Source organism: Sciurus carolinensis, chromosome 3, assembly GCF_902686445.1.
Source record: "Sciurus carolinensis chromosome 3, mSciCar1.2, whole genome shotgun sequence".
NCBI lineage: Eukaryota > Metazoa > Chordata > Mammalia > Rodentia > Sciuridae > Sciurus > Sciurus carolinensis.
The window spans coordinates 49,482,427-49,504,704 of NC_062215.1; the positions used below are offsets into that span (position 1 = coordinate 49,482,427).

General features: G+C 42.5%; 1 protein-coding gene and 1 long non-coding RNA gene across 7 annotated transcripts in view; one reads left to right on the forward strand and one right to left on the reverse strand.

The window, feature by feature from the left end:
• LOC124979954 (uncharacterized) overlaps nt 1–22,278 on the reverse strand; it is a 76,679-nt gene that overhangs the window by 34,610 nt on the left and 19,791 nt on the right. For 4 of the 6 annotated variants that reach the window (XR_007107710.1, XR_007107708.1, XR_007107711.1 and 1 more), the window contains exons 2-5: nt 20,635–20,736; nt 19,618–19,664; nt 16,500–16,578; nt 1,979–2,175 (exon numbers count right to left, since the gene is read on the reverse strand). This is a non-coding gene — a long non-coding RNA (uncharacterized LOC124979954). Of the gene's footprint in view, nt 1–1,978; nt 2,176–16,499; nt 16,579–19,617; nt 19,665–20,634; nt 20,737–21,601; nt 21,736–22,278 lie in introns of those variants that run through there. The other 2 variants (XR_007107709.1, XR_007107713.1) reach the window with 2 other exon arrangements.
• Nucleotides 17,283–19,137, forward strand: LOC124979953 (E3 ubiquitin-protein ligase RNF220-like). Its single transcript, XM_047544910.1, is given in 2 exon segments — nt 17,283–17,351; nt 17,353–19,137. Coding segments are annotated over 2 exon segments (930 nt in total). The 5' UTR covers nt 17,283–17,297; the 3' UTR covers nt 18,229–19,137.

Consider the following 22,278-nt stretch of genomic DNA (forward strand, 5'->3'; position numbering starts at 1 on the left):
AAAGTGAAGTTTGATTCTGGAAGTTATCTATGATCATCTCTATTAGGCTTTGATTTTGTGAAGGATATACATGAGAAAAATTCATTTTCTAAGAGTTACTACTAAGATGAACTTTACCAGTGTTCCATATAGTAAAAGATGCCCATGATTATGAAATCATAAACCCTGTTATTGAGGAGAGAAAAATGAAAGTAGGAAGCTCCTTCCAAATAAAGAACTGCTGTGCAACATAGGCCAGAGAGGAAAGGTCCTATCTGGCGATGGTGAGGAGAAAGATGAAATCAGTCACTATTTACTGACCCTTACCGTATGCACTCAGCAGCAACACTATCCCTTATCATCCGTATAAAGGCTCAATGATGATGAATTTGCCTTAATACACCTGCTTATTACAGATGAAGAAGAAACTGAAACACTGGGTAATATGTTCAAGGTCAAAATGGCAGAGCTGAGAGCTTTAGATTCCAAGACTGATTCACCCTACAAAGCACTGTCTATTTACCTGGGCAGCTGACCAAACAGATAGAAGAAACATCTTGAGGAGATAGATCATGGGACAAAGACGTGTCAAAACTGGGCTAACAAGACCCAAAGTGTACTTCTTTTCTCTCTGATTATGATTTCTGTTAACATCTTTTGGGAATTCCACTACAACCCTTTTCTTGTCTACCAAATTGGCCCACCTCATCCTCAGATAGTCTACCCTCAGACAGTCCATTCCACCATTCAATAGAAACATGGGTGACCTTTAGCTTCTTTGTGATGTCTTCTGGCTCTTTTGTTCATGAACCCTAAAACAGAATGGCAAAAGGGTGAAGGGACTTTTTCTTCTAGTATACTTCTTTGTATGGTGTAGGGTGTGCCAGGCTAGCTCAGGCGCAGGTAAGAGCCAACGGAGTCATAACCCAGACCCCAGGAGTTGGGTAAATGCAGGTTTGTGGTGAGCAACCTGCAAACTCGTTTATTGCAGGAGAAACCATACATTTTTAGCCCATCACAATGTGCCATGGGGGATCAGACCACCAGGCTCCTATACAGGTTCCCTTGGTAACACTAGGTAAATTTGGGGACAGTTGTTTACTTTCCTAAGTGACCAGAGCAGAATGCACCTCTCCATAGGTATTCCTGATGGGCATGAATGTGTGAAGGTTTTCCTTACACACTTGAGACATTCACAGCTGTTAGCCAAGACTTAGGATTTCTCCCAACAGTATGGGATCCCCCATTCCCAAATTTTAGGAATCATTTCCATTATTTTTCTCTTTCTTAAATAAATAGCCACATCCTTCTCTTTTATTATTTTTTTCTGGTATTGTTTATTTATTTTTTTCCTGTAATATTCATATGATCCAAAAACCTCTGACTTTCTGAATTCTTTTTTTTTAATGTCTTTTTTAAAATTTATTTTTATGTGGTGCTGAAGATAGAACCCAGTGCTTTATATGTGCGAGGCAAGCACCCCACCACTGAGCCACAACCCCAGCCCTCTGAATTCCTTATAATGAGTCTCCAGTCTCAAATCCCAGCAGTGGATTTCCCTTTGTATTACCTTTTATAATATTTTAATTATACAAGAAATACATACTCAAGAATAGGATTCAAGAAAGATCTGTCAACTATAGAAGGACTGCCAAGTAGGATGGTAGGCTACTTCTTTATTTGGAACAGATGAGATCTTAACTTATGACTGGCAGGTGTCCCCCTCTTAAGGACATGAGGGACACAGTTTCTAATAGGAGTAACATGTCCTTATGGGGGAAAATGGGCTGCAGCTTGCAGCCTGCCACCAGTTGGTGAGGGCAGCTTTTCATTTCTCCATGCCTGGGTCACCGCGACAGCTGAGAGTTTTAATAAAGCAAGTGTGCCTCAGAATGGGGTGAGCAAGCAACCCAGAATACAGAGGTCTATTTACACTACTCCCAATAATCCCACTGCTAAAATGAGCTGAGGCTGAGAGGTGCCTCAGGGATCTTGTTACCTTCAGCTATGCCGAGACATTCCAGAAGCTCTCAAGGCTCTCTTTCTGGAACCACGGACTGAAGAGAGCTCTGATTATTTTTATCTAAGATGCTGCATGCTTTCCATGACAGTGGGGAACAAGAAGCTTCAACTCTTGGGCACTTAAGGGCTTACTCCATGTTAAAGCGAATGAGACAAGACCTTCCTTCAGGAGTCCTGAGGAGATTAGGAGAGCAGGTGATAGAAGTTTGCCTGGATCATCCTCGTGGAAAACCCTGACACCACCTTATTGAGGGAAAGAGCAACTTAAATTAAAAAAAAAAAAAAAAAAAAATAGAGCATTGTCATCACATAGGCTTCCCCAGTGACCCAGGGACACAAAGACCAGGAAATTAGAACCTCAGATCTTAAGGACAGTAAAGGGAATATAATTACCCAAATAATAAGAAAAAATACAAGCCATGGAGTAGTAGGTAATTGAGACAGGTGACAGGGTGACAGAGTCTTATAGTCAAAACCAAAACCATAGTCCATGGTTTTAGCAATGACCACGGTGTTGTGTATACAGCATGCTCAATGTATGCTTGAATCAAATTCCTAGTAGGGAGAGTAAAAGGGGGGAGATCTGTTACCCTTGGGGAAAACAATTTCTCTCCAAATCAACTCTCTATCTCCACACATCAGTAACAAAGAGAGAATAGCAACCTAGAAATCCAGAAGTGGTTTTTTGTTATTGTTTGGTTTTACAAATTTGGGGACAGTTCTATCCATGAACTTGTTTTTTTGGTTTTCCGAAAGAACAGGAATAAGCATGGCTGTTTGCAATTCATAGGGCCTTATAAGCCTGAAGGGAGGATTGAGTCTCTGAGAGAGGCCCTGGGGGCTAAGGCGCTGCAGTGTGAAGGTAAGAGATACTCAACGCCTGAGCCCAGTGTCAGAGCCTCCACTCCTTCAAATTTTGCCACTGGAAGTTTCAGGCGCATGTCTCCTTACACAGGTTTTCATGAATCTGTTAGTTACCAACTGCCTTGTATGTGTGCCCAAAATCATGAGTAGGAGAAGCCTAAATCCCCAAGCTAGACCAGGAAAAGAGGGAGCCCATGTTTTAAAGCCCCAAGGCTCAGAGAAGAGGGGTGTGGGTGGAGGGATGCGCATTTCCAAATACCCAGTCTCAGCCCTGGGCGAGATGAGCATCCGCAGCAGCTGTGCCTATTTTGAGCCTGGGGTCTCTACCCCAAGGGCAACAGGTGTTAAGACCTGATGAACAGGTCATTAGTACATGAATGTTTTTATTGTGGGCATCCCAGCATCATTCCCAGGGGCAAAAGCCAACCTTTCAATTGTCTTCAGCTAGAAATATCAATTGCCTTGGTTTTCTGTTCCCTAGGGACTGATCATCTTTGGCTCTGCCTCATCTCAGAGGCGTATTCAGGGCGACTGGCAAGTTTTGGGGAAGAGGGTAGGTTTGGGACATGCGTTTTTTTTTCTGAACCCCTAAGGAGAGAAGTAAATATCAGACCCTGATGTGAAAAGCCCACAAAGGAGAAAAGTTAGAGGGGCAGACAGTTTGACTGCCTTTGCCACCACCCCAAGGTTTAGCGTCCCTGGCACCTAAAGGAGTGACAAGGATATCCAGTCACGGAGAATGGCTTGCAAGCTGCCAGGCAGTTTTAGACACTCTTCTAAACACTAGCATAATAACTACCAATATGCCACGGGCAGCAAACGTTGTAAGTCTTCCAATACCACGTTCCTTGTTGAAAAGTAGATTAAAAAGACATGAATTTTCACCTTTTTAAATGATTTGCTTTCACTCCCACAGTAAATCCTGATGATAACTGGGTCTTACATGTAATGAGCAGTCCATAAATACACAATGATTAGATCTGATGTGGCCACCACTGACCTGACATGGACAAGGGTACACAGCTTTGTGGGACTCATTCTAATCTTTTGAGAGTTTCCATAGATATCACAGAATAAGGTCACTCCCTTAGGGACAATCAGCATTTCAGTTGTGACCTCATTAGGTCCTATTACAAGCCGAGGGAGCTTTCAATAGCATGCTTCCTGGCCACCTGTTTCTTCCCCAGCTTCCTCTGTGCCCACCTTAGAGAGAGGGTCTTTAGGTGCCTACTAGGCTGTCCCTAAACCTAGCCTGGGTGCTCTCAGCAATGAGAGACTCCAACTTCTACAGGTCTCTTTCTGTTCTATTCCCAGAATAGCTCCCCAGACTGGGATTCAATTTCCTGACCTGGAGCTGGGAGACATTTCCCCTGTCTGATCAGCTGGGTGCTGAGCAGAGCTAATGCTCACTCAACCTGATTCCCTCCCTGCCTTCCTTCAAATTCTGTTTTGTTTTGTAATCCTGAGAAATCTATGGTCTTAGTTTCATTGTCTAAAATATGGGGTAAGAGATGAACATAGGCTTTTTAGTGGTTTTTGACATTTGTGTAAGAAAACATTAATAGTAGTTCTATGGTTTAAATCATCTTGAGCTCCTGAGATAAAAAGCTTGAATATTAATCATTATTCTAAAGAAAGGAAGAAGCAATTTTGACAGATCTCCTACTGCATTTCATGGCTTCATTGAAACCCCTTTTTGGATTTTAAAGACTGGTGATATGACTATCTGGTGATCTGAGGAGCACATGGTTCACAAGTTATTTGGTCCCGAAGAGTGCATCGGTGCTCCTCAATTTACAATGCAGTCCTGTCCCAAGAAAACCATCATAAGTTGAAAATATCAGTGTAAAACGCATTGAATTCACCTAACCTGCCAATCATCCTAATTTAGCCACACAGCACACTGTAGAGTGTTGGTTGTTTCTCCTCGTGATCACATGGCTGACTGGGAGCCCTGGATTGCGGCCACTGCCCAGCATCATCAGAGAATGTGTTGCAAATCACTAGTCTGGAAAAAGATACAAACTCAAACTTCAAAATACAATTTCTGCTGAACGCATATTGCTTTCTCACCACTATAAATGGAATCATCATAAGGCAGGTACCCTTTGTACAGTGTTCAAGGAGGATGATGTCACAGCTGAGTCCAAATTAGCTGACACAAATGAATTCTCCTTAGGCCTATTTGAAACTTGATTCTGACCCGTCACTCCTCTGACCAGACACTATCAGTAGCCCCTCAGCCTATCAGTTGAGGACACTCGCCTTACACTGACCCTCAATCTGAATCCCACACGTACCTGCAAACATGACTCTCCTTTGCTCCCCAACCCGCCACACCACAGGTCACTTCTACTTGTTGAAATCTTGACATACTTGAGGTTCTCTTGGTCCTCACCATCCACAAGTGGTCATGCCCCATCCATCATGTACTTTCTAAATTCCCTCTACTGTCCCTGAGTATCAGTTGTGACTTACTGTCTTACCTTTGTATCCTAGTTCCTACCGTGGACCTCTGTCTCTCTCTCTGTCTCTCTCTGTCTCTCTCTCTGTCTCTCTCTGTCTCTCTCTCTCTCTCTCTCTCTCTCTCTCTCACACACACACACATACACACACACACACACACACACACATTTTAAATAATGAAAAAACACTGGATTAGGAGTGAGGAAATCTGGGTTCCAGTCTTAACTTTGCCTCCACTTTCTTTCATAATCCTGAGCAGCGCACCCTCTAGGTTTGGAGTTCCTTACCTAAAAAAGGAGAGGTCTGCACTATCACAAGGATCCCTAGACTGAGTTGGGCATGGGTACTTTTTTCTTCCTTTGGTACTGGGGATTGAATTCAGGGGTACTTGATCACTGAGCCACATTCCTAGTCCTAGTTTGTATTTTATTTAGAGACAGGGTCTCACTGAATTGCTTAGCACCTTGCTTTTGCTGAGGCTGGCTTTGAACTCATCATCCTCTCCCTCAGCTTTCCGAGCCTCTGGGATTATAGGCATGCTCCACTATGCCCAGCAATGGATATTTTTAAAAATACAAAATTTAAGTTTCTACCCTGAGACTGACTCAGAAGCCTGGGTTAAACACTGGGAATCTGCACTTAAAGACTCCCTGGCAATTTTAAGCAATCTGGTTAAAGATAAACTCTTAGAGGAGTTGTTTTAAAAAGCAGATTCCTAGGTACCAAGCCAGATCTACCAAGTGGGAATTTCCAAGGCAGAGACATGTAACTTGTACAGTTAACAAAAACCCCAGGTGACTTTTAGCATAAAGTAGATCTGGGGAACACAGGGCCAGACCTGTGCTGCACAAAGAAGCCTAAAGACCGAAAGTATTGCATCCACCTGGGAATTTGTTAGATATGCCAAATCTCAGGCACCTTCCTGGGCTTCTGAATCAGAATCTAATTCTAGCAAGAGCTTCTGGTGTTTGGCAGCACATTAGAATTTGAGAAGCAGGGCCCTGTTGTCTGTGGTTCTCAAAAGTTAGCATGCCTCAGAGTCCTCTGGAGGGCTTGCTAATGGCAAACCACATTACTGATTCCCCACCCTCCAGTTTCTGATTCTTAGGTTCGTGACGGGGCTTGATGACGAGCTGTTGCTGGTTCAAGGACCACCCTTTAAGAACCATGCCTAGAGTGTTTCTCAAAATTCTGCTTCCAAGAATGAAACCTCTCTACTTTTTTTTTTTCCTTTCTCTTATTAATCTGCTTGGGCACTTGTAAAATTCTATTCACCCAACCTAAGTGTGTATGATTCTATGAACTAATTACCTGGTTAACTATTTAAATGCCAAGTTTTTGGCACAACAGAATTTGTTGTAAAAGTTTCAAGGAAGCCACAACTACTGGGTGTAGTGTGTGGTCGCCCACACTGAGAAATCCTTTCCTCCTTGCCCTGCCTTCGTTTGGATATACTGTGATGGGAGACGCTGCTTCTTGCACTGCTGCTTGGAAAGCTGCGTGGAACTCCCGATAGGAGTATGTTTTGTTACTCTCAGAAACTGATTTTCTCACACTTGTCCCCAGAACTGATACTCGAGCACTGGAAGTTGAAGGGTAGGGTTATTTAGAAGGTGACCACTTCAGGTCATCTGTCTGTCTGTGCTAAGACTACAACAGAGCTAGTGCTCGCCCTAGGATACCCAGTGTGCTCACTTTCCTACTTCCTGCCCCATCTGTTTACGCTGTCTCCCAGCTGTCCCCAGTGCAAGTTCCCAAGTGGTACCTCCCAGGACAGTCCTCTCTCCTCAATCACTCCTGGACGTCCCTGTTGCTCTGCCTGGCATCCTCTTTCATTCCCTGACATGGGAGTCCCCCACTAGGTGGCACTGCTGCTCTGTCAGCATCACAGTTCCCAGGGAATCTCCACAACCACAAGACTGGGATCCTAAATAGAATAAGATGTACTCCGTGTTTGAAATATAAGTCAAGTATACTCTATGTCACGTATAACTAAAAAGAATAAAAATAAAAAATTTTTAAAAAGATGCTCATGCAAGAGCTGACCACGGCTCTGGCGGTGTAGGTGAAAAGCAGAAGGCTCCTCTCAGTTCTCTGCCTACATCTGTTAGAGAAGTTCAGAATGGTGCTGTGCCATATTGGAGGCAAAGAAAAAGGAAAGTTGGTAATACAATTTTAATTTGAAATTTTGTTCATCATGGATTTTTTGGCATTAAGTTTGATTTTATTATTTTATTATATATGTTATGTATTAGATACATACATAGGTATAATAAAAATAAGTATGTCCTGTTAAAATAAACATAAATATATGTGTATATATAAATATATATGTACACACACACACACACACACATTTGGGGGGATACTGGGAATAGAACCCAGGATCTCATACATGCTAGACAAGCCACTGAGCTATATTCATAGTTGCTTAAATTTGTTTTTTTAAAATTGCAATACATTATGATTCATCTGAGATTTTGGATCCCCCTCTTAGTTTTTACACCAGTGGGGGGCTCACCCGCCTCCCCCTCATCTGGGTATGGACCACAGTAGTGTGATTTGTGCCCCCGCATCTTAAAGCATTACGTTGATGGCTGTTCTTGATTCTGTGAATGCTCCTTTTATTCTTTGAGGTGGAGACACTGAGTGAGCTGGGGCAACTTTCAGGGTAGTCACCATTTCTGGGGACAGAGGTTTTGGGCAGGATCTGTTCACTCTCACCAGCAGGTACCCGAGTCACCTCAGGAGGCCATTCCTGCTCCTTATGAATCCACTTCTCCAGGCCCATATCCCCAAAAGTCCTGGGTCCCAGAGTGCTACCACCTGGCCACATGATGAACAACCTGCTAGTGGGAGAGAAAGGTCTCCATCCCTTCAGCCCAGAATATCACTCTGCCTTCTAGGGCATTCCCCCACCCGCTGCCTAGTTGGATTTAATTCACCTCCCAAAGCGGATGGAATGGCTATGACTCCTTCACATGCTATGTTTGAGAGTCTGTTTCTTCTCTTCTTGTTTTGAGAGGGATCTTTTAACTTTCTCTCCTATAATAAACTAGTGCTCTCTGTAGCCTTCAAGTGACACCTTTTTTGACGGTCCTACTTTCTTTTCTTCTTTTGCAGTGCTGAAGATTGAACACAGGGCTTCATGCACACTAGGTAAGCACACAGCCACTGAACTACACCCCCAGCTCCTGGTCCTACTTTCTTTACATGAACCCAGGATCCCTCAGCAAAATAAAGTGAAAGAAAAAGAATCAAAACAAGCCGCCCACTGAATCCATAAGCACTCACTCATTCCCAACCTAGGCTGAGAAACACCTGAGGAACTTTTAAAATTTTCAGTGATGCCCATAGCCCAGCCTTGTGGCACATACCTCCCAGCTACTAGGAAGGCTGAGACAGGAGGATCACTTGAGTCCACGAGTTTGAGACCAGCCTGGGCAACAGACCAAGACACTACCCTACCCTGTCTCAACAAAGATAAAAGAAAAAAATAAATAAATGCCAATACCCAGGCCACACCCCAAATCAATTAAGTCAGAATCTCTAGTGTGCAGTTCCCAGGCCATCAAAAGTTTGTAACATCTCCAAACTTTCAGATTAAAACAATTCCCAACCGGTGGGAACCAGTGTACCCAAAACAGACTTGGGTTCTATTGAACCTATAGGCATGTGTGGGTGCTGCGGCCTGTGGTAGGATGGCAGACTGAGGGACAGCCAAACATCAGAGGCTTTTAGGCTTGAGAACTCATCTTTTACCCATTCCAGATTCTCCTTTATAAACTTCCCAGTGATCCTCCAGTTCAAGCCCTTCCCAAGATGTCCCACCTCCACTGGTCCACTCTATCTACCAGTGGTCAATAAGATGCTTTCCCATGCCACTGAAATCCACCTGGAGAATTTGGCTCCCCAGACTCTGACTCTGGGCACTGGAGATACATGCGAAATAAAATTACCCTCTTGGTTCTTCAAGATTCATCAGAAAGTCACCATATTACCAGAAACCATGTCTTCTCAAGGTGGAAGATTCCCCATTCCTGTGTCTTGCTCCCTCCTTCCTGGTTATCTTCTTCTGGATGTGTGAGACTAGCAATATCCTTTCATCAGGGAGACTTTTAAAAATTTTTAAAAATTATAGAAGTGATGTATGTTCATAATAAAAATATATTTATAAGCCATAAAATGGAAATGCCCCTGCCCAGTCCATTCTCTCAGGGCAGGGTGGGGAGGAGGTACCATCCTTGAGAGGTTGCTGGCACCCAGAACTGAATGTCATATTTTCAGTGAGACATCCTCTCTGAGCCTCAGTTTCCTCATATGTAACATGTGAGTAATTACTGTACCTACCTTAAAGGTTTAATTGTATGACATAAAGAGCCTAGTGTGGTACTGTCTGATAGTAATGGTAGTTCCCAAAGGCTAACTCAATTATCTCAGACAGTTGCTAAAGTCAGATGGAAGTATCAAGTACACTGGCTTTTCCTGCTTGTTATACTCACATCAAGCAGGATTGGGTTCATGTGGGTTAAGAAATTCAGCCTGAAGCCCTTTGCTAATGGTATCTGCTAATATGCACTGAGAAGCTTCCAATCCCATCTTTTTAAACCAAGCTGCATTTGATAGAAACTGCCACAGGAGGGCAGTGCTGGGTCACTTATGAGGGGAATGACATCATGGTTGGTCAAATGTAGTTCCATTCAGCAGAGATGCCACGGTTTTGTCAGTTGTAAACACCCCGGCTGTAACCTGGGGTTTCCTGCATGCTAGTCTACCCAGGTTTGAGTTCAACAGAATCCCCAGGTGTCAGGTTATGTAGAGGTGGATGCACCCGAATTCTTTCCCAGTGCCCATCTGCAATCTAAGTCCACTTCATCATCATTAAGCTCAGGTTCTGTTCTGATGTCCCACAACTGGTTCTCCACGTAACTAACCTAACTGTTCCTCTCCACTTGCTCATTTGCAGAAGTGGCACATTAGTCATAAACTACCACATTTCCCACCATGCCTGCCTGAGAGTCCTTCTCAGCATCTCTACCAACTGCTCAGACTTGACATCAGAGATTTTGTATTCAGCAGTTATTTATGAGCACCTATGTAACAGGCACTGTTCTACTTGCCATCCCTTCCCTAGCCCAAGACAGGCCCCACCAGGGTTGATATCCCTTACAGGCTGAACTTTCTTGATCTCTCCAGTCTCAGAATTACTCAGGGATGCAGCAAGGTGCCTATACTTTTGGGCTTCTCCTGACAACAAGCTTAAGATGAAAAGCCCCAAGATCTCGAATTCCCACAGCATACTCGAGGTTGGACCCTACCATGCTTCCTTAGCCAAATTTGGAATGGTGACAATACCCTCCCTGAAGTTCAAGCTCACTCGAACTTCAAACAACCCCCACAACTGCAACCAGAACTCAGAACTGTGACACTGCTCCAAATTAGACTCTACCCCCTTTACTCCACTCCTACCAAGAAGTAAAGAAAATACTTACAGAGATTTTACTTTCCAGAACAGGTTAGATGTCAAGTGATGTCAAATATCCTCTCTCCCTGTTAAACATTCAAATGCTCTTGGACTTGGCAGATACATGCACATTGACTAAGGGGCTGCTCACATACCACCCTACCTCGAGGTTTTCACTTAAGAATGTTTTGATTATGTGTTCTTGTATGATTATGCAATTATACAGAAAAGGAAGTTGATAGGGTCTTTCACATGAGGGCTACAGACTATTTTAAGAAAAGGGAGAGGAAGGATACAAGGAATCAAAGGTTTTAACACCGCTTAAACTACAGAGATCATCAAATCCTTGTGGGGGATTTATCACTAAGATGGAATTTAGCTGACTGAACGATACAAGATGTTCAAGACAGCAATAGAAGAAGGGAATATTTTGACCTATTTAACCACTACAGGGTAAAGAGAGACACCAAATGTCCATCAACCAATGAATGGATAAAAAAATGTGGTACATACACACAACGGAGTTTTATTCAGCCATAAATAAAAATAAAATTATGGCATTTGCAGAAAAATGAATGGAACCAGAGACCATCATGTTAAGAGAAATAAGTCAATCTCAGAAGGTTAAGGTTAAGGTGAAGGGTCATATGTTTTCTGTCATACACAGAAGCTAGAGAGGAAAAAGAAAACCAAAGGTGGGGAGTGGATCTCCTAAAAATCAAAGGAAGATTGGTGGAGGAAAAGGAACAAAGAGTAGGAGGTAGGGCGGGAGGGGGGAAATGCTGGGGAGTGACAATGTCCAAATTATATTGTTATATTGTGTGCCTGTATGAATATGTAAACAAGAAATCCCATCAATATGTACAGCTATAGTGCATCAACAAAAATGAGGAAATTAAAAAAAGAGAGAAACCAAAGAAGTTCACAATGGAGTTACATTATGAGCCTGGGTCAAGAAAAGGCATGAGACCTCAGGCCTAGTCTAATTTATGAACTGATGGACCAAGTATGCAAAATAGGGAGACCAGAAAGAAATGACTAAAATGAATTAAGTTTCACAAGAGAATGTATTCAAGAAGTCACCTGATGGCCCCAGCAATAAAGCCCTGACAAAATCATATACACTGGGCCATAGAGCCTAGAGACAAATGACACTGTGTCTAAATACTTCTTGAGATCATCATGAGCATGGTATACTATGCCTAAATCCTCAAGAAAAGTTAAATACTACAAATTGTATTGTTTAAGATAATAGAATAGAAACAACAACAAAAACAAACCCAGGTTATGTGACTCCATTTATGCAAAGTGCCCACAGTAGGCAAATCTATAGAAACAGTAAAAATGAGTGGGTACCAGAAGATGGGGGAAAGGGGTAATGGGGAGTAACTGCTTCATGAGTATGGAGTTTGTTTCGGGGGTGTCAAAGTGTTCCAAAATTAGATGGCAATGATGGTTGCACATTTCTGTGAATATACCAAAAACTACTGAATTTTTAATAGACGAATGTTATGGCATGTAAAATATAGCTCAATAAAGCTCTGAGAAAAGAGGATAGGAAGGTTTATAATACAATTTCCAAATATTCTATTAGAAATTACTCCAAATTTCAACATTATAAAGAGATTAGATTCATTTACCTAGAGAATTCAATGTGGAAAATTTCCTTCTCAGGCCACGCTGGAAAAATGAGGTGTTTCTATATAATCAACAAATTAAATTCAGTAAAGTAAAGAGATTGGAGAAAGACAGTATAAAGCATACTCCCAATTCAGTAGAATCACAGATTCTTAGAGAAGGAACTCAGAGGATCATGTGACCATTCTGATATGATCTCTTATTTCATGGATGAAGAAGCAAGTCTAACAGCACAAAAGGCTTGGAACTGAAAATAAAGTCTCTTTCATATCCCAGTTCATCAGCTTTACTCCCTATAGTAACCACTCTTTCCAGGTTCTTATATCTTCTTCAATAAATGTTCTATTCATGTGCATGCACATGTGGGTATGCACACACACACACACACACACACACACACACACACACTTCCCTACAGTCCAGTTAGATTAAAATTGTAGAACGAAAACTATAAATTAATTTTAAAGAATATAAGTATAAGAGCACATCCTAAGAGTTACTCTAGATTTTTAAATGGTAGAAACACTTCCTTGAATTTAAATATTCTAGGAAATACAGCCTTGACAAATTCATACCTGAAATCAGGGCTGACCACCTATGAACATGTGGGTGACTCTAAGTGACACTCATGCAACTCATAGTGTCCATGGCTAAAAAGACATAGAAGTACACACAGTCCCATTTGGACATGCCACTGCATGTCCCACACTTTCCTGTGCTCTAGACAATCACCAGCTCCTATATAGCGCAAATACATTTCTGTTTCTTTGATCCCAGGTTTTTATTTATTTTAATTTAATTTAATAAGTGTTACATAAAAACAAAAATCAGGGCTGGGGCTGTAGCTCAGTTGTAAAGTGCTTATGAGGCACTGGGTTCAATCCTCAGCACCACATATAATACATAAATACATTTAAAAAGATATTGTGTCCCTTTACAACTAAAAATACTTAAAAAAACAAAAACCATACATATTAGTGGTATACCATGTGATGTGATGTCTCAATATACGTGAACATTGTGTAATGGTTAAATCAAGTTAAGCACGTTTATCTTCTCAGTCATCTATCATTTTTGCATGGTAAAAACATTCAAAATCCTTTGTTTTAACTTTTTGAGACATAATTGTTATATATATAGTATATAGTAATTGTTATCTATTCAATACATAATTGTTATCTATAATCATCCTACTATGAAATAGCACACCAGAACTTTTTGCTCTGTAACTTAGACCCATGGAGCAACTTCCCATAACTCCCCACCCACTATTCTCCTCAGCCTCTGGTAAACACCGTTGTATTCTCAGTTTCTATGAGATCGACATTTTTGGATTCCACATGTAAGTGCAATCATGCAGTAATTGTCTTTCTGTGCCTGTCTTATTTCACTTAGCATAATAATCTCCCATGCTCTGATTCTAGGTTTGTGTGGACACTCTTAAATTATACTACTGGGGATGGGAGACAGAGATGCCATTTAGTAAGATCATACCTAGCACACAGGGATGGAGGCTTACATTTCCATGGGGAAAGCGCAGCCCTGGCATGATGCACAGGGAATGTGGCTAAGAGGTGACGATGCTATCAGAAAAATCACTATTGGGCACATTTTTGGAAAAAAGGAGACTTAATCACAAGGCTCGGCATAAAGAATGACTTCTGATCAAATGTGAAGTACAATATTGGTCTGGCAGAAACATCAATTCAACACAGAAAACAGGAGGAACACAGTCCAGGTCTCAAAGTCCCCTTGAAGACTCACTACCCTCCAAAGTATTTTTAGTCAAGGTAATTGTAGATGGTGAGCAGAGTGCAGCAGCCCTCAAAATAAGATGGCTCTCAAAAACATAAGGTCAGCAGATGCCATCTCCGTAAGTCAAGCCTGCAAGAAAGATGGGATTAGCTGTCTAGGGGACAGCTTTCCAGAAGTAACCCATCTTGCAGAGTGATTTGGAGTGACCTTACTGAGGAGATTAATGTGCTTCTCCCTGGTATGACATTAGCAAGCAGCAAAACAATCTGACACTTAGGAAACAGTGTGTTGTGGTAACCAGGAGAGTAAACCACGAGGTGGTGGTCGCATGAATATTTGGAAAGGGAATGTTGGAAGATGAAAATCTATCAATGTGTTGCCAGAAGGTCCAACAGGCACTCAGATTATGGATGAAAGATCCTTAACCTTTACATAAAAATGAGCTTAAAGGAGGCTAAGCTTTCAGAATTGGATGTAAATAGAACATAAGAGCATTCAACATTTGTTCTGTGCTCACCAAGTGCTATGGTTTGGATCTGGAAGCAACATTAAGGCCCAGTCTCTCCAGCCTGTGCTGCTCCTAAGAGGTGGTGGAACCTTTATTTGGTGGGGCCTAGGAGGACGTCTTCCAGTCATTGGGGGTATGTCCCTGAAGGGGACAGTGGGACCCCTATACCTTCTTCTTCTACTCTCTTTCCTGTCCTGGCCACAAGGTGACCAGTTTTGCTCTGCCATATACACCCATCATGACATCCCGCCCCTCCCTACTGCCAGAGACCTAAAAGCAATGGATCTGCCCTACCACAGACTAAATGTTTCAAAATTGTGAGGCAATATAAACCTTTTATTTTTATAAATAAGAGGTATTTATTATTATTATCAGGTATTTGTTACAGTAACAGAAAACTGAGTAATACACCAAATGATCTTCTGATCCTGTTTACCGGGGAGAGAATACTCTGAAACAGATTAGCTCTACTTCTTGGACCTAGAAGAGTTCTCCAGAATTCTTATGCTAAAAATCAGTTGTAGGTTGGGCTAGTATGGCCCAATTTCTGACCACTTGATTAATCCTAGATGCCCTGATCAAATCCAGGTTCCAGAACTTCACTCTGTCACCATTTCATCCAGCATTCATTGAGCATCTATTGTGTATCAAGCACTGTGGAATGAACTGGAAAAACACACAGCAGAGGGAGCTTCCAGGCCAGTATTGACTCAGGCCTGAAGAGTAGGCAAATATCACAGTTGTTACAGCTGCTCCTAAAGGGAGTAAGGAGCCTCTTCCATCATTGCAAGATCTGTATTTACTTTGCATTTATAGTCTATTCATGAAATCAGAAGATCAATTAATCTTATACCTACAGAATAAGTTCAGTGAATTAGTTGAGAGACGATCCCAGGTATCACTCACTAATTTTTACATCTGTCCAAGTGATTCAAAAATAAAAACAGGGCTGAAAATCCCTGATCTGGTTTAACCATTGTATTTTCTAGATAGGCAAACTGAGAGCAGAAAGAATGTGACCCAAATTACATTTCCTATGTGTAATACTTACATCAATTCAGTGATTTATAGCACTTTAAGGCAGACCACAATTTTAGGCAATTTCTCCTGAATCTAGTCATCACATTTGATTATCATATTTGCCATAGTCATGTGCATGTCTACATACTTAATAATTTTTAAAAGAATGATTTTTTTCAACTTAATAGTATTTAAACAGTGTCCTTGATAGTAAAACCTGCGAAACACACTCTAAAATTAATAACTATTTAAATGCAATGGACTTAGCACTAGGTCATCTTAATTTGGTTGCATCATGTGTCACATTTTGGGACACGGAAGACTGCATTACTGGGAGCACAGAGGCCTTGGAAGGTCTAGGCTGGTTGTAGACTTTTACCAGGAGCTACTCACAGAAGGGGTTGAAGAAACTGTAGTGACCACAGATACTGGGCAGCAACTGGATCCTCTTGGAATCTGTCAGTCCTTGATGGCATTCAAATGAATATTGGTTAATTATGGGGTTGGAGTGAGATAGGAGAAGGTAACAATGGAAACATTTATTTTACCTCTTTTGGAAAGACCACAGGTCACCACACAGCAACAGACTATTAAAATGAAGCTACCTATACATCACCTGAAATCTGCTGATGCGAACATGCTAAAATTGATTTAGAAGGAGGAAAAAATATTATGACAGAATGCTCATAAAGTAATATCACAGATTGCAGCTTAGATTGGATACCATCTTTTAGCCTTTGGGTTCATAAAGATTCAGGATTTTTAATTTATCATTCTACTTACCAAGACTTATTTTCTTTTTTGAATAAACTCATTAATCTTCCTATCTTGTTTAATATGTTCTAAATTGATGCACAATATTCTGAAAGGAGAGGGAAAAAAAAAAAAAGATTTATTCACCCGTCTCCCCTTCAATTCAGCTTCAGAATGAGTTAGTTTTGGTCAACAATTTCTTCATATTCAGGGTTTTGATGAAATGGTGTGCCCAATTTTTCAAATTTGGGATTAAAAAAAAGGGAGGTTGAAAGGAATTAGAGAATCCATCCTCCAGTAAAGTGAGATGACATGGAATTCTTATCCCAGAAATTAATTATCTGGGAGAAAAACCTAAGACTTTGTCCATTTCTTTCTCTTTCACTCTACATTTAAGAGGTTTTTCAATGGACTCAGTAATTCCACTCTCAGGAAAATCCCCTGGATGGATTCTCTTTCAAGTGCACAAAAAGACATGAATATGGATGTTCAAAAAGACATGAATATGCAGCAACTTTTACAATAGAGAAAAAGAAGATTTGTCTTAAATAATGGAATGTTATGCAGCAATGAAAACAAAGGAACTAGAGCTATGTGTATCTCAAAAAAAGAAGAGTTAAATAGCAAACTATAAAACACTGGATGGCCAACATGGCCGCCGCCGCTGCTGGGAGCTGAGGTGCCGCCGCCGCCGGGCAGCCGGGGGGAATCCGCCCGCATCGCCGCCCTCGCCAGCCGGGCGGCAGCGGGGCCCGGAGCACCGGAGGCCGGGGCTGGGGCGGCACCGCGTGGCGGCCACGGGGTCCCGTTAGAGCAGCCCCGGCGGCTATGCCGAGGGCCCGGAGCGGCCGGCGGAGCAGGGGGGCCGGCGGGAGGGAGGAAGTAGACCTTCCTGCGAGTGCGAGCCAACCGGCAGACCCGACTGAATGCTCGGATTGGGAAAATGAAACGAAGGAAGCAAGATGAAGGGCAGGTATGTCCCCTGTGCAACCGCCCCCTGGCAGGATCGGAACAGGAGATGAGTAGGCATGTGGAGCATTGCCTTTCTAAGAGGGAAGGCTCCTGCATGGCTGAGGATGATGCCGTGGACATCGAGCATGAAAACAGCAACCGCTTTGAGGAGTATGAGTGGTGTGGGCAGAAGCGGATACGGGCTACCACTCTCCTGGAAGGTGGCTTCCGAGGCTCTGGCTTCGTCATGTGCAGCGGCAAAGAGAACCCGGACAGTGATGCTGACTTGGATGTGGATGGGGATGACACTCTGGAGTATGGGAAGCCACAATACACGGAGGCTGATGTCATCCCCTGCACAGGCGAAGAGCCTGGTGAAGCCAAGGAGAGAGAGGCACTCCGGGGTGCAGTCCTAAATGGTGGCCCTCCCAGCACCCGCATCACACCTGAGTTCTCTAAGTGGGCCAGTGATGAGATGCCATCCACCAGCAATGGTGAAAGCAGCAAGCAGGAGGCCATGCAGAAGACATGCAAGAACAGCGACATCGAGAAAATCACTGAAGATTCAGCTGTGACCACGTTTGAGGCCCTGAAGGCTCGGGTCAGGGAGCTTGAACGGCAGCTATCTCGGGGGGACCGATACAAATGCCTCATCTGCATGGACTCATACTCAATGCCCCTAACGTCAATCCAGTGTTGGCATGTGCACTGTGAGGAATGCTGGCTGCGAACCCTGGGTGCCAAGAAGCTATGCCCTCAGTGCAACACTATCACAGCGCCTGGAGACCTTCGGAGGATCTACTTGTGAGCTAGCCACCCAGGCAGGCCTTGCCTCAAGCAGCCTCATCTGCCCCCAGCCTCTGTGACAGTGACCCTCTCCCCTTGTACATACTTGCACACAGATTCCCCATGTACATACATTCACATGCGCACACACAAGCATACACACACACACAGGACTCTGGAGCCAGAGTGGAGGCTGAGGCCCAGGCCCTGCCTGCTAGCTCCCACCAAGCCTGGGGACCATACTTATTCTGGCCTCTGTTCCCAGAGTGGGGCAGGGAGGTGGGGGTGGGAGTAGAGGGGCAAGGCTCCTGAGATACAGCTCCCAGATGGACAGACAGACATGCAAACACCAGACTGAAGCACATGTAATATAGACCGTGTATGTTTACAATGTTGTGTATAAATGGGACAACTCCTTTGCCCTCCATGCCCCCACCTTCGGTTGTATGATTTTCTTCTTTTTTTAAGAACCTCGGGAAGCAGTGCCTCCTTCAGGGCTGGCTGGGGGCTCGGCCCATCCACCTCTTAGGGTACCTGCCTCTCCCTCTCCCATGGCGTCCCTTCCCTCTCCCATGTGCTCGGTGTTCAGTGGTGTATATTTCTTCTCCCAGACATGGGGTACATGCCCTGAGGGACATGACCCTCTCCTTAGTCTTAGCTCATGGGGCTCTTCATAAGAGTTGAGGGTGAGGCAGGAAGAAGGTCCCGAGCTGAAACAGAAGCTGAGGTTGGAGCTGACTGAGATGCCCCCGGCTGTAGCCTTCTGCTGAGAACCTTCCTGGGAGTAGAGATGCTGTTCCCAGGGAAAAGTTGTCTCCCTGCCCCTCCTGTGGGCCCCATGGTGTGATGCTGTGTCTGTATATTCTATACAAAGGTACTTGTCCTTTCCCTTTGTAAACTACATTTGACATGGATTAAACCAATATAAACAGCTAAAAAAAAAAAAAAAAAAAAAAAAAAAAAAAAAAAAAAAAAACACTGAACAGGAAGATATTCACCAACTTCAGGATAACTCTTGCCACTAAGGATGAAGGTGATTATTTGCAATAATTTTTAAAGAGCTGAAGGAACTATGAAAAGAATATTTGTTAAACTTAGATGGTAATGGATATTTATTAAATTATTCTCTAGACTGGGTATGGTAGCACATGTCCATAATCCTAGTGACTTGGGCACTGAGGCGGGAGGATCACATAAGTTTAAGGCAATTTAATGAGACTATGTCTCAAAATTTAAAAAAAAAATTCCAAAACTTCTCTGTCAACTTAAGGATTCATAGTTTAAAAACAAATTGTTTAAGCTATTGAAGTTCTGAATAAGATGTTTATATACAAATATACTGGGTGGAAATAACCATTTGTGATGGAATGGTTTGTTGTTTTCAATTCTGGGGAACAAATCCAAAACTCACCTTCTGTCATGTTATGTGACACACATAAAATTGGCAGAGAAGACCTGCTAAAGAGTTAAAGAAATACGGTTCAACCTAAAAAATTTATACAGTAAAAAAATAGTGAGTTAAAAGTGCTTCATTAAAACAGCTTTGCTTTAGAAAAACAAAATGCAAAAGATTTTTCTTTTACTTTTTGTTCCTTTTTTGAATTTACTTTAAAAATGACAAAAATAATATACACTCATTTTAATAAGTCAAGCAATAAAGAGACAGTTAAAGAAATTAACAATCTCCCATCTCTCTTTCCAATTCCATCACCGACCCTTTTAGTTAACCAAGGTTTACAATTGGGTATCCAGTCTTCTGTCCTTTACTCTATAAACATTTAAAAAATCATTTTTGCAAATTTTTTTCAAGCTGATTCAATTTTTTGTGAAAAAATTAAAAAATTACATATATATTTTTTCTTTTTCTTTCCTTTTTTTTTTTTTTTCACAGTGCTGGGGATGGAACCCAGGACCTTGTGCTTGCAAGGCAAGCACTCTACCAACTGAGCTATCTCCCCAGTCCACTATTTTTTTTTTTTTTTTTTTTTTGCTATTGTCAAATCAATCCATAGTCATTTTAGAAAAATACACAAAGTTCAGATGAGCAAAATCGAGATAAAATAAAAACTATGGGCATGCATTTTTTTATTCACTAACTTAGTAATATTTAAATCCCAAATCAAACACCAGTTGAAGTACACAAGTGACTATCTTTATTCACAACAGTCACTTGTCAGGAAAAGTAGTCAAAATTTGGGGTGGGTAAATCACCCTGAGGTTCAAAGTAGGGAGGCAACCCTGGCTCCCCAGAGTACAGTAGGGATATGTTCAGGGATAGGTTCCACTCCCGTCCACCAGACTCCTGGCTCATTGCTCCTCAACCCTACTGTCATGTCCGTCCTTTCTCCTCTGTCCTTCCCTTCCCCACCTCTCTCACCCCACTCCTTCCCCTTCTCCAACTGGCAAAAGAAGTGTGGATGTCACTCACCTCTTGGGTAACCGGAGCCCTTCAGCTGCTTGGGTCCTTGTTTGGAAGGGCATTTCAGTGTTGCCTGGGCTCCCAGGACAGCCAGCTTCCAGAAGGCTTCATCTGTCAAAGTGGGAGGTTAGGATTCCTTACAAGAACTTTACAACAGCAATTAAAATCATGGATCTTAGTTGCTGGAGAGGGGAAAAAAAGTCTTTCCAGAATAGCCCCAGTCCTCCCCTGAGATTTCCATTTCAAAAAAACAAAAAATTTCCTCTATTGCAGTTTGGGTGAGGGGATCCCCAGAAGGCATTCAGGGGGAAAGCTACAAGGAAAAGATTCAAAGGCAGCATCCCATTTCTCCAGGAAGAGGAAGGCCTAGAGATGGGTACAGGGTGGTAGAAGCAGATTTAGAGAACAGAAGAGTCTGGACATTTTATGCAGTAACTCTCACTAACTTTCACCCTTAAAGACTTCAGAGACTAGGGGTGAGACTTGCCTGGGTGAGTGGATGGCCCTTTCTCTTCTCTCTCTTTTTTTTCCTCCCTCCATGACTCAACTTCTTTCTTTTATATGTCTACCGAATCTTAAACACACTTCTCCAAAAAACATATTTGTTTGGAAATAGATTAGCATTGCTAACTTTTCCCCAGATCATGTGGATGTGTTTCCTCAGGGGACATTTGCTGGTGTAAAAAGTCAACAACTCTCATGAAATGTATATAATCAAGTGTGAATTCTATGTGAAGCATGGACTTGGGGTGATAAGGATGTGCCAGTGTGGGTTGAGGATGACAAATATACCACTCTGATGCAGGAGGTTGATAGTGGGGGAGGCTATGAGTGGGTGAGGAGGGATATGGATAGCTCTGTACTTGCCACTCAGTTTTGCTGTGAACCTAAAATGGTTTTAATAAAAGCAAAGTGTATTAAAACAATTTTTTCAAGTCAATCACTCCCAGGAGGCAGAAATACACGCCATACTCACTTGTACAACACAGCTGTTAAGCAAAGACAATCACAAGAAAGATGCAAGGACTTTTAAGACAGTCCCCAGAGTCTAATATCAGCAGACACCTAGTAATCATGTGGGGACAAGGAGCCTTGGATAGGGGCTGTATTCCTTTGCCTGGTGCCAGGATCCTTTGGCATTATCATTTTACACAGGGAGATGCAAGAATGTCTTTATAATCCAAGGCTTGGGCTCCTCCTCCTTGATCCCCATGGGATAAGAAATCTGAGGACAGAATGAGCCTGCCAGGCTTGTCCTTCCGACATTGCAAATTTGGCTGAGAGATGGGACCAAAGCTGCAAATCTCACCAGGGCTGTTTTCAGAAACCAAGTGATAGGTCACCTAACCTCAACTGATCTACTTGACCCTGAGTTTCTCCACTGACCCTGACCAAGGAAACGTTATTATCAATCATGTTATCCATCAGATATTATTATTCAGCATGTATTATTACTGTGTGCCAGTCATAATACTGAGTCCTTTATATCTATTCGCCTGCCCTTTTATTCTTACATAAGAAATAGGTTCTAGCCAGGCATGGTGGTGCATGCCTGTAATCCCAGTGGCTGGGGGGAGGCTGAGGCAGGAAGATCATGAATTCAAAGCCAGTATCAGCAACTTATCAAGAACCTGAGCAATGTAGTGAGATTCT